Genomic DNA, 13024 nt, shown 5'->3' with positions numbered 1-13024 from the left:
TTCACAAGATACAAGGTCATTTCTCAATTTTGTAGCTAGAGATAGAACATTTTTAAATGCAGCCTGAATATTTACCATTATAAATTAACTATCGCTGGAAATGATATGAAACCTTGAGAAGGCACACATTCAAGTCAAGACCTTTGCAATAATCTAAATTTAATTAAAAAAATCGATTTTAAAAATTTATCTTATTCTCTTAATAATGTAGATAATTTATCTAATTATTATTATCACAATAATGATATTTTCTCACAGCATTTACATTACAAATTTATTATACTGTAAGCTGACAACTATTAATTTTTTTTAATTTTACAATAAAAAAGTCTAATAATTTCCACAAATAATTTTTTTAATTTCTACATGTGGAATATTTTCAATCTAATTTTTCTCATTATAATTTCACTTCTATAAAATGATAAAAAAATTTCTGTCATATTTCCTTCAATTTCTGTAAAAATTACAGAACATGATAGACATGTTAGATTAAAACCCCAACTAAAACTTAATAGACCCAAAAATTTATCGGTGGAAAAACTTTTTACAGATAATCTTGATTAAACTTTTAGAAAAGAAACTTGTCAGAATCTTTGAAATTTAAACTTTAAATTAAAATCTATCAGATCTAACAATTCACTTTGGCCATTTTTCTCCGTCAATTCGATGTGTTCGGATCTTTAAAACCATCTGATTCATTGATTATTAGTAAAATAAAATAACCTTAAACACAAAACGATTTATAAGGAAGGAAAGCAAAAATCACAAAGGATAAGGTCCTAACTCTAAGTTGACAGAAACAATTACGTTAACATATAGGGGTTGACAGTTTCCACATGACCTTCTGTAACTCTCAATCTGTATCAACCACATCTTTTCCTCTCAGCGCTTTCCGATCACACAAGACCGCACAATCTCGATACCAAGAGATATCAGTCCTCATCATGATAGATATCTTCTTTTCTCAGAATCAACATCTGATTCTGTTTTATTCGCGAAAAATCCAACCCGGCATCTTATATATTCTTCATTTTTATTTGCTTGACAAAAAAATAAATAAAATCGATGAAACTTAGCTTTTCCTTTATGTTTCTTTTTTTAAAAAAAAACCTTCTTATTGTTATCTTCATGTCAGTGCACTTGATCTGTTTAAAATCCACGATCAATTTTATTCTTTTTTAAAGTAATTAAACTTTTCCGAGAAATGAAATTGAATCTTTGATCACTTGCTCAAAAGTTTGTGCGCTGGTGGATTTAATTTATTAAAATATCGCCGAGAGTTTGCTATTGAATAAACTCCAACCAGCTGCGTCGATTAATTCTTTAAAACTTTTATGTTTTATTCACTTCAACGGTACCATACTTACAACCATTCAATTATTTTTATTTTTACTTTATATTCATGTTTAGTCCGTATTTTTTTCTTTTTTTACATTATTCATTATTGATATTATTTTCATTATTTTATTTAATGTACCGATATCCGACGGCGAAAAACTCTTACCAGGTTTTCATGAAAATTAAATTAGCAGACATCGGAAAATTTTTAGAATTCATTTTTATCTTTTGAAAAAAATTAAATAAAAACCAAATTGATATGTAAAAAATTTTGAAAAATAAATAATGTAATTTTTTATGCATAATTTTTTTGTTAAATAAAATTTAAAAATGATTTAGTGACAGCCAACTTTAATACCATTGAAATTATTATGAAAAAAATTAAAAAAAAAAATTTCACTAATGGAAATTAAAACAAACTAGCAATCTGGCAGTCACTACGAACCATAAATAAATAAAATTATGCTTTACTAAATAATGACTTTTGGTAAATTTCACTGTACTTTTTTAACCATTGAAGTTTTTAATGATATAAGCTCATCCCGATGTTACACTCATCAAGAGCTTTCATTTGAATACCCACATGCATTTTTTATATATTTTTCATATATACATATATATAATATATATAAATATATAAAATATATGAAAAACTGATGTGGGTATTCAAATGAAAGCTCTTGATGAGTGTAACATCGGGATGAGCTTTTATCTTTAAAAATGTCAATAGTTCACAAGATACAATGTCATTTCTTAATCATTAACATTTTTTAAGATATAAACTCATTTCGATGTTATACTTATCGAGACCTTTCATTTAAGTACCCACATGGAATTTTTTATATATTTTATATATATGGTATTTGTGAAATATATAAATATATAAAATATATGAAAAATTGATGTGGGTACTCAAATGAAAGGTCTCGATGAGTGTAACATCGGGATGAGCTTTTATCTTTAAAAATGTCAATAGTTCACAAGATACAATGTCATTTCTTAATCATTAACATTTTTTAAGATATAAACTCATTTCGATGTTATACTTATCGAGACCTTTCATTTAAGTACCCACATGGAATTTTTTATATATTTTATATATATGGTATTTGTGAAATATATAAATATATAAAATATATGAAAAATTGATGTGGGTACTCAAATGAAAGGTCTCGATGAGTGTAACATCGGGATGAGCTTATATCTTTAAAAATGTCAATAGTTCACGGGATACAAGGTAATTTCTTAATTATGTATCGAGAGATAGAGTATTTTCGAATTCAGCCTGAATACTTATCATCATAAATTGGCTATTGGTGAGAATGATATGGAACCATGAAAAGGCACAACCATAAAAACTCATTTTATCATATAAATACTCTGGCCACAAAATTTCGCTTATTCTCTTTATAATGTAGATTATTCCCTGAAATTTTCTAAAGCATTTTTTTAATTGTAAAAAATTGTCAAGTGACTGCTAACTTTAATTTCATCATAATTTTTATTGATTAAAAATCAAAAATTGTCAAATGTCTGCTAATATTATTATCATAAGGTTTTCATAACCTATTAGCTATAACATAACCAAACTTTTGATTTATTGCACGACTCATGATGCGAAGCATCAGAGAGTGCTTTACGATCGAAAAATTTTTTTCGCCTCATTTTGGCGGCTATTTTTATTATTATAGCCTTGTTAGTTCACGAAATCAAGATATTTTGCATATTATTGTCGAGATAATTTAATGGAGATTATTTTCATACTTTTTAAAAATTGATTTACTGCAATAGAATTGGAAAAAAACACCAAAATAGGTCAAAAAATTTTCCTGTCCGTCATGTGTGAAACCCGGAAACACTGTAACTTGTGAAAAAATCCATTATTTGGGTTAAATTTTTTTTTTTTTTAATTCTAATCGACGATTGTATAGATATTATGTACATTTATTCCACCAGAGGCGCTTGTGCAGTATCTTCCTAGTACATCTGTTTTTTCGGCAACTAATTTTGAACGACTTATGTTTTTTTTTTTTTTTTTATTTTATAATTAAATGAGCATTATGAGTCGTGCACTTTTGGATTTTCCAAACTTTTTTTTAATTCTCCGACATATTCACAGAAATAGTCAGCAGCAGGTAGCTGTAATTCTAAAGTACGCCGTTTTGTTTCCTCAATCTAATCCCAGTGGTCTAATTAACTTTATAATTACTTTTCTCATTTATTATGAAATATCCAGCTATCAACTTTACGGGAAATACATCTCACAGAGAATGACATAACCTCGTTTTTAACTTTTCTCAAAAGCTACGCTATCATTTAACGGTGATTACCAATTCTCTTTGATATATATTTAAGGAATAAATTAACTCAGAATCCATTTTTTGATTTAAATCTAATTGAGATTACCAAACGCAAACATTTAGCTAAACGTTAAAACTTTTTTAAAATTCAATATTAATCTGACGGAAATAGTGAAAAAAAAATTTAAAAAAAGATTTAAAAGCGCTCGGCTATTTCCTTAATCCTTCTATCAAATTCATTTTTTACTCTTAAAAATGTCTTTACTAAATCACTTTTATTCCTCTAAACGCAAATTAAATTCAACGAAAAAATATTTTTCATTTCTGAATAAAATATTTTTTATTCCTAAATAAAAAAAGTGTTAAAAAAAATTTTTATTTTTAAAAAGATGAAAAATTATGCGTGCAATTTTTAATAAATATTTATTAGTTCCAATTTAATAATTAAAAAAAAAAATTAAATTTAACGAAAAAATATTTTTCATTTCTGAATAAAATATTTTTGCTCCTGAACAAAAAAAGTGTTAAAAAAAAAGGTTATCTGTAAAAAACATGAAAAATTATGCGTGCAATTTTTAAAAAATATTTTTTAATTTCAATTTAATAATTAAAAAAAAATTAAAAACGTCCGCTATCTTCAGTACTACAAAAAGTGTTACATATTTTACGTAACCTCTTTTTTCAACTAGAACAAACATCGCGTTTTAATTAAAAGTTTATTATATTATTCAAAACTCGGAAAAAATTCAATCGTATTTTACATGCATACGAGTCGACGTCGACGTCCAAAGTTGACTGCGCTAAACAATCGTTATACACGATTGAATAGAATTCGAGAGCTAAATTATGTAAGCTCGTCAACACGTTAATTGATTAATTTCACTATTTCCTCAGTATTTCATTTTTATCGATTTGAATAAAATCATTCTGATGAAAATTTCATTTTGCTTCATTGTTGGGTAATAAAAACACATTGATGGTAATTCTATTTTGGTAAAATTCACACGAATTGCGTTAAAGAATACTAATTATTAGTACAAACAAGTTAATTTTGGTAATTTATTTTAAAGCGCTTATTTTTGGCCATAAAAAATTGACTAATTTTTTATTTTAATAACATTTTAAATTAATAAAATTTTATTTTTACATGTTTTTACATTTAAAAAAAAATAAAATTTTAGTTTTTCCTCATAAACTTTTTACACACTAATTTATAAAATGTCATACATTTTTTTTTTAATCACAAAATACTAAATGACTGAAATAACAAACTACAATACTAGCAACCTTGCAGTCACTATGTGACTGCCGTAACTTGTGAACTATAAATAAATAAAATTTTGCTTTATTAAATAATGACTTTTGTTAAATTGCACTGTACTTTTTTAACTATTGACATTTTTAAAGATATAAGCACATCCTGATGTTACACTCATCAAGAGTTTTCATTTGAGTACCCACATGCATTTCTGATATATTTTTCATATATACATATATATAATATATATAAATATATGAAAAATTGATCTGGATACTCAAATGAAAAGTCTTGATGAGTGTAACATCAGGATGAGTTTATATCTTTAAAAATGTCAATAATTAAGAAATTATATTGTATTTTGTCAGCTTACGATATTTTTAAAGATATAAGCTCATCATGATGTTACACTCATAAAGAGCTTTCATTTGAATACCCACATCAATTTTTCATATATTTCATATGTTTTTATATATTACATATATGTATATATGAAAAGTATATAGAAAATGCATGTGGGTACTCAAATAAAAGGTCTCGATGAGTGTAACATCGGGATGAGCTTATATCTTTAAAAATGTCAATATTTCACGAGATATTCGTTAAATTGTTCTGTAGTTTCTTAACTATCGACGTTTTTAAAGATATAAGCTCATCCCGATGATACACTCATCAAGAGCTTTCATTTGAGTACCCACATGCATTTTCATATATTTTCCATATATACATTTATGTAATATATATAAATATATAAAATATATGAAAAATTGATGTGGGTACTCAAATGAAAGGTCTTGATGAGTGTAACATCGGGCTGAGCTTATATCTTTAAAAATGTCAATAGTTCTCAAGATACAAGGTCATTTCTTAATTATATATCTAGAGATAGAGCATTTTCAAATGCAGCCTAAATACTTATCATAATAAATTGACTATTGGTGTGAATGATATGAAACCATGAAAAGGCACAACTCCAGGTCAAAACTTTTCCAACAATACCAAATTTACCCATAAAAAGCTATTTTATCATATAAAAACATTAACCACAAAATTTTGCTTATTCTCTTAATAATATAGATAATTATTTAACCAACTCGCAGTGAATTTGGAATAAAAATCCCATTTTTTAATATTAAATTTAATAATTCTACATAAAAAAAATTATTATTCAATTTTTACTAAAAAAATTCGCCATAAAAATGAACAAAAGAATTAAAAATATAACTCTTTAAATTTTTTACAGCCAAAAATAGATGAAGCGCCACTTCACTTTAATTAAATGAATTTCGTACATTATTCCAAGTAAAAAAACAAAAAATATTGATCTGTGTTACTAATACAGAATATTGTGCAATAAAACTGTAAATTCTTGCTAGCACAGTACAGTGGCGCAGTGTTAATATAAATTAGCACAAAATCGAAGCACAAACTTTCTTTTTTCAATCAACTCAAAATAGTAAAAACTTTTAATAAAAATTACCACAAATTTTCGACCCATAAATAAAACAAATTAGTAATCTGTAACACAATCAAAGTATTAGTTTTTAAAAATGATAAATGAAATCGCGATAGCTTGACATTCCGAGTGTAATTTCCCGTGACGTATTTCTATCTGTTAATTCAACGAACTGAACAAGCAAGCTCTTGCATCTTGTCAAACGAAATTCCATTATTTGAACTCAACAGGAAACGGGAGTGCATATAAAACATATATACACATAACGCCAAATAGATGAAATATGTACACCTAGACTAGAAGTATAATACAAATAAAAGAATAAAAAAAAAAATTCTCAGTCATAGTATTCCTACAAAAGTATTAGAAAAAAAATCTTCCGACACAATTTTCATCTTTTTTTTTTACTCATACAATATTCTGCATCACGATCTAGAATTATTCGCCGCCCCAATCTCCAACCTTCACCTACTTTTTATAACGCTCTCTCTGTTGACGAGCTTAAAGGAGTGAGAAAAAAAACCATGAGCCCTAGAATTTTTTAAAGCTACTATTGTGCTTTAATTAATTAATTAATATCATGAACGCATTATCGGGGTAGTGAACTGAAAATAATAATTACCAGCACGTAATGCACGAATCCACTCAGCCCTATCTTGTTCCCGGGCCGCCAGCAGATACAGAGTATATTCCTGGCCAGCTTCACGATATCCGACTTGAAACGGAAGGCCTGGAGGTATTCCACCCCCGCCTCCGGATCCAGATTCACTCCCGGCAGCCACGTTGCTGCTGCTGCTTCCAGGTCCTAGGATTGCAGTTTCTACCACGTGTACGCTCTCGATAGCGATTCTTCCTCGTTCTTTTCGTCGCTGAAAAATAAATACCAAATTATTTTATTAATTATAATTTATAATAGGCCAGTGATTGATCAATGTTAAGAAGAATCAATGACAATAAAAATTATTATTATATTCATTATGACTTATTATGTTATGTTATATTACTTATCATTTTATATATATAATTAATCTGTTATGTTCTATTATTCTAATCTTACATTAATATGTACTCATGTAATGTACTTAATTATAATGGTCCTTAGAGAGCAGTTGCTCTAGGATCAAAATTAAACAAATAAATTAATCGAATTTTGCTTTATTAAATAATGAATTTTGTTAAATTGCACTGTAATTTTTCAAATATTGATGATTTTAAAGATATAAGCTCATCCCGATGTTATACTCATCAAGAGCTTTCATTTGAGTACCCACATGCATTTTTGATATATTTTTCATATATACATATATAATACATATAAATATATGAAAAATTGATGTGGGTACTTGAATGAAAGGTCTCGATGAGTGTAAAATCGGGATGAGCTTATATCTTTAAAAATGTCAATAGTTCACGAGATATAAGGTCATTTCTTAACTATGTATCTAGAGATAGAATATTTTCGAATGCAGCCTAAATACTCATCATAATGAATTGACTATCGGTGAGAATGATATAAAACCTTGAAAAAGCACAAATTCAAATCAAGACCTTAATAATAACACTAAATTTCACTAAAAAAAACCGATTTTATCATATGACTATCTTGGATACAAAATTTTTCTTATTCTCTTAATAATATAGATAAATTTTGATAAATTGCACTGTACTTTCTTAACTATTGACGTTTTTAAAGATATAAGCTCATCTCGATGTTACACTCATCGAGACCTTTAATTTAAGTACTCACATCAATTTTTCATATATTTATATATATTATATATAAATATATGAAAAATTGATGTGAGTACTTAAATTAAAGGTCTCGATAATTGTAACTCCAAGATGAGCGTATATCGTAGAAAATATCATCAGTAGACAAAATACGTCATTTCTTTATTATTGAAATTTTTCAAGATATAAGCTCATCCCGATGTTACACTCATCAAGAGCTTTAATTTAAGTACCCCCATGCAGTTTGATATATTTTTCATATATACATATATATAATACACATAAATATATGAAAAATTGATGTGGGTACTTAAATGAAAGATCTTGATGAGTGTAGCATCGGAATGAGCTTATATCTTTAAAAATGTCAATATTTCACAAGATACAATGTCATTTCTTAATTATGTATCTAGAGATAAAGCATTTTTTAATGCAGCCAAAATACTTATCATTATAAATTGACTATTGGTGAGAATGATATGAATCCTTGAAAAGGCACAACTCCAGGTCAAGACTTTTCCAACGATACCAAATTTAACCATAAAAACCCATTTTATCATACAAATACACTGGCCACAAAATTTTGCTTATTCTCTTAATAATATAAATATTCCAACTAATGGTTTAAAATAAAATAAAATTACATTAATCGCTCACAAGATTAATGGAAATAAATTTTCCAATGTGAAAATAACTTTCAACAAGTTAAAATCCATCATTTGGCAAGCTTTCCACGACTTTACTCAAATTATCAAACTAAATTTAAAAAGCAAAATCCAAAATCTATCAATTTTAAAATTCCACTTTTTCCACGGATTTACAGACATTTTCCTGTAAAATCGCGTTAAAACGGGTCACCCGGGTGATTCTCTGGTCATAACGGATACAGAGGCGGGCGCGACGGCGCGTATCCTGGCCACTGCACATCCTTCCTTCGACTAGCCTGGTTCGAGGAGCAAATGTGTATATTCAACATGGATACAGATATCTATTTCTGTCCATTACATCTATCAGCCATCAGATTCATGTGTTATCTACAATTTCCAGCTGTACAATGTATATCTTTTTAATTTAAAGCTCTAATACCTTTCTTCTATTCTGTTTAGCACATTTCCGAAGCTTTTTATCTTTGATGGGCATCCCGGTGTTTCTTCCTTTTTTTTTTTCTGTTTTTTGCGACTCCACTTTGTCGCAACAGCAAAGGTTTTAAAGTTTCCGGTCAAAGTAAATTTGTCCGAGTGAAGAATAATAAAAGAAAAGAAGAAAAAGCATATTAATGACTTGTCTTTCTATTTTACTACCTCTCGCTTACGCTGTCTCTGATGTCACTAAAAGTGTGATTGAATTCAGCTTTATGTTCTGTTCCACAAATACTCTTTCAGAGGATGATACCTCCACTCAATTATTCTTGTCTTTTACTTTAACCCTGTTTTAAATTCAAATATACACTTCAATATTTTTATTTAAATTTTTTTATATCTTCAGTCCGAAATATTAAGTCTAGAAGCATGAAATTTCAGGTAATTTTTAGTGCCGTAAAAAATAAAACAATGAATATTTTTACTATACATTTTTTTATGATTTATTTATCAACATTATAAGAATAAAAAAAAAAAAAAAAAAAAAAAAAAAAAAAAAAAAGTTGAAAATTCGAAAAATTAGCAGCTGATGAAGTGGAAGATTTTAAAAAAGGTAACACGACAAAATTTCAATGACAAAATACGCTTCAAAATCTCGTTGTGTCCTTTTATTATGGTTTTTGTGTATATTTATACGAAATAGACCATCACAACTATCAAAGATAATATTATTATCATTTAAAATTAGATTTTAGAGGGGAGATTTTATCGGAGAACCAAAAAAGGTGACACGACAAAATTTCCCCGCACGGAAAAAAGTAAACTGTAATATTCACTCGGATTCCGGTTAATTTTTGTAGTTTCAAACAGTAAAACAGACATCAGGGTGGTAAAAATATAAATATTACAGAACTTAATGTAGAAAGTATAACAGCCACAATTTATAATTTAATATCCAAAATAAAATAATATCCAAGCTGTCACTATAGTAAATAACGACTCTTTCATCTTAAAAAATTACAGTTTCAAACAGTAAAAATTGCCATTTCAATATATAGTCCATATTATGAGGAGAAGGGGAACTTAGATTAAAGAGAAGGGCGTCTCACTCTGGGAGAATTTAACATTTGAAACAGTAAAAATTATACTTTTAAAATATACATTTTACCAGTCCAAGCAAGTCAATAATTACAGTTTGATTTTTAGCGTTGCGTTTAAAATTTACCATTTTACTTTGTAAATATTGACGTTGCTTGTATTAGAAATTTACTAACTTTATTTTAAACTTTTTACATATCATAAGATCATTTTTTAGGTACAAAATGATAAATATCGAAGTCTGAATTCTTAATTATTATACTTTAACATTTTAGACATTTACATAGCGAATATTACTGTTTGAAATACTATTTTCTTCCATATAAAGAGTAAATTGTAACGTTTAAATGGTAAATATTATAAAGTGAATAGTAAAATCACGATTTTACTGTTTGAAATGGTAATTTTTAGCAGTTGATCATTACTTATTATAAATCGACTGTTATTTATTACAGTTTACTTTTTCCGTGTGTCACTATAGTAAATAACGACTCTTTTATCTTAAAAAATTACAGTTTCAAACAGTAAAAATTGCCATTTCAATATATATAGTCGATATTATGAGGAGAAGGGGAACTCAGATGAAAGAGAAGGGAGTCTCACTCTGGGCGAATTTAACATTTGAAACAGTAAAAATTATACTTTTAAAATATACATTTTACCAGTCCAAGCAAGTCAATAATTACAGTTTGATTTTTAGCGTTGCGTTTAAAATTTACCATTTTACTTTGTAAATATTGACGTTGCTTGTATTAGAAATTTACTAACTTTATTTTATATTTTTTACATATCATAAGATCATTTTTTAGGTACGAAATGATAAATATCAAAGTCTGAATTCTTAATTATTATACTTTAACATTTTAGACATTTACATAGCGAATATTACTGTTTGAAATAGTATTTTCTTCCATGTAAAGAGTAAATTGTAACGTTTAAATGGTAAATATTATAAAGTGAATAGTAAAATCACGATTTTACTGTTTGAAATGGTAATTTTTAGCAGTTGATCATTACTTATTATAAATCGACTGTTATTTATTACAGTTTACTTTTTTCCATGCGGACAAAGTCTCCCCGACAAAATCTTCCATCAAAAATCTAATTTTAAATTATAATATTATTATCCCTGACAGTTGTGATGGTCTATTTCGTATAAATATACACAAAAACCATAATAAAAGGACACAACAAAATTTTGAAGCATATTTTGTCATGGAACCCTCAAAAAATTGGCACATGACGATACCCACACTGAGAAAAAAAAATACTTTTACTCAATTAACAATTTCTTGGTTCAAGAAATTCGATTACGATCAAATATTCTATTATTATTAATTATTAATTTCTGAAGAGAAGAGCATCAATATTTATCTTAAGATAATAGATAAACAAGAGAATAGCTTTATTTAAATTAAGTAAAAATTATTTCAATCAATTTAACAAGTTCTTGAGCTAAAAATATATATTCTTGAAAATTTTCAAGAACATGAATTCTTGTATCAAGAAAATTTTATTAATAAAAGTAGTTTTTTTCTCAATGCACGATTCCAACCCTCCTAGCAATCGGAAATAAAAAAATAAAAAATATTAATCTAAAGTATCAATAAATAATATAAAGTGTTAATAAATAACTTATAAAAAAATGTATAGTAATAATATTGATTGCCTTTTTTTTATAGCACTTTAAAAATTATCTGAAATTTCATGCTTCTAGACCAGAATATCCCCTTAAAATTTCCTGATTATTTCCTTCAGAACTGAAACGCTTCACAGTGGTGTTATCAAATAAAATTAAATCGATTTATTTGAATGATAAATTAGAATAATATTACCTCTATTTCTTCATTTAAGAGAAGCACTTTTGTTTCACCAGTTCTTGGTTCTGTTTTTTGCTATTGTTATAATATTGAATTTACAATTATAGAAGCTGACAAATTTATTCAATTGTCTTCCTTTATTATTTATTATTGGAATAAAATATTATGGAATTTTTTTAAATTGTCTACTCTGTTAATAATGGTAATTTAAAGATAAAAAAAATAGTGCTAAGCTTTCTTTATTATACCGTAATTTTTTTATGAATATTCCTAGGTGTGAATGTGACCATATTTTATTCTTTTTTCGCACAATGTTTACCATAAGCTTGTGGTTTAAAATATTTTGTCGAGGATTGTAGTAATTTTTATTTTTATACTTAAGAAGTTATGTAACGACAGTAATCTGAATAATTTTTAACAAATTTTACCATAGAAATCGGTGAAGAAAATTTACATTGTATCTCTATCGAATTGAAGATAACTATTACCATAATATTATCGTCGAATAAAAAGATAGTGTTGAAATTTTTGTAAATGGTCATGTTCTATAAATTTTTTTTATTCCAACACACGTAACTATCTTTTACTGTTTTATATTTTAATAAAATAAAATAAATTTCGAATCGCTTAAATAAATATTTATGTTAAAAAATTTTCTAAGCTTCTTTGAATTCGATGAAAATTAATTTAGCGAATTTTTAATAGTTTTAAGAATTCTTTTAAAAAATAAATTATGGCTAAAAAACTAACTTGTAGAAATTTAAAAATGCAATTTTTTTTAAATAATTTTTCAAAACAATTTTTGCATCATGACCTAAGTTTCTACGGTAGTACTTATGAATTCTTCATAAACATAGCCAAAAAGCTTCTTTTGGGGTTAAATTAATCAAATTTATTATCAAAACAAAAAATCCTCCAGCCATAATATCCATGGACGCTTGTTA

At 26.7% G+C, this 13024-nt stretch overlaps 1 protein-coding gene across 3 annotated transcripts in view; it reads right to left on the bottom strand.

Annotated features, from left to right (window-relative positions):
• Positions 1–13024, bottom strand: part of LOC123271593 (tyrosine-protein kinase Btk29A) — a 92971-nt gene that overhangs the window by 73034 nt on the left and 6913 nt on the right. For all 3 annotated transcript variants that reach the window (XM_044737965.1, XM_044737964.1, XM_044737966.1), the window contains one exon: positions 6975–7221. In XM_044737965.1, the coding sequence (XP_044593900.1) occupies positions 6975–7221 (247 nt within the window). The remainder of the gene's footprint in view (positions 1–6974; positions 7222–13024) is intronic.

Source organism: Cotesia glomerata, linkage group LG9 (genome assembly GCF_020080835.1).
Source record: "Cotesia glomerata isolate CgM1 linkage group LG9, MPM_Cglom_v2.3, whole genome shotgun sequence".
Taxonomy (NCBI): Eukaryota; Metazoa; Arthropoda; class Insecta; order Hymenoptera; family Braconidae; genus Cotesia; species Cotesia glomerata.
This window is presented reverse-complemented; position numbering and strand designations above follow the sequence as displayed.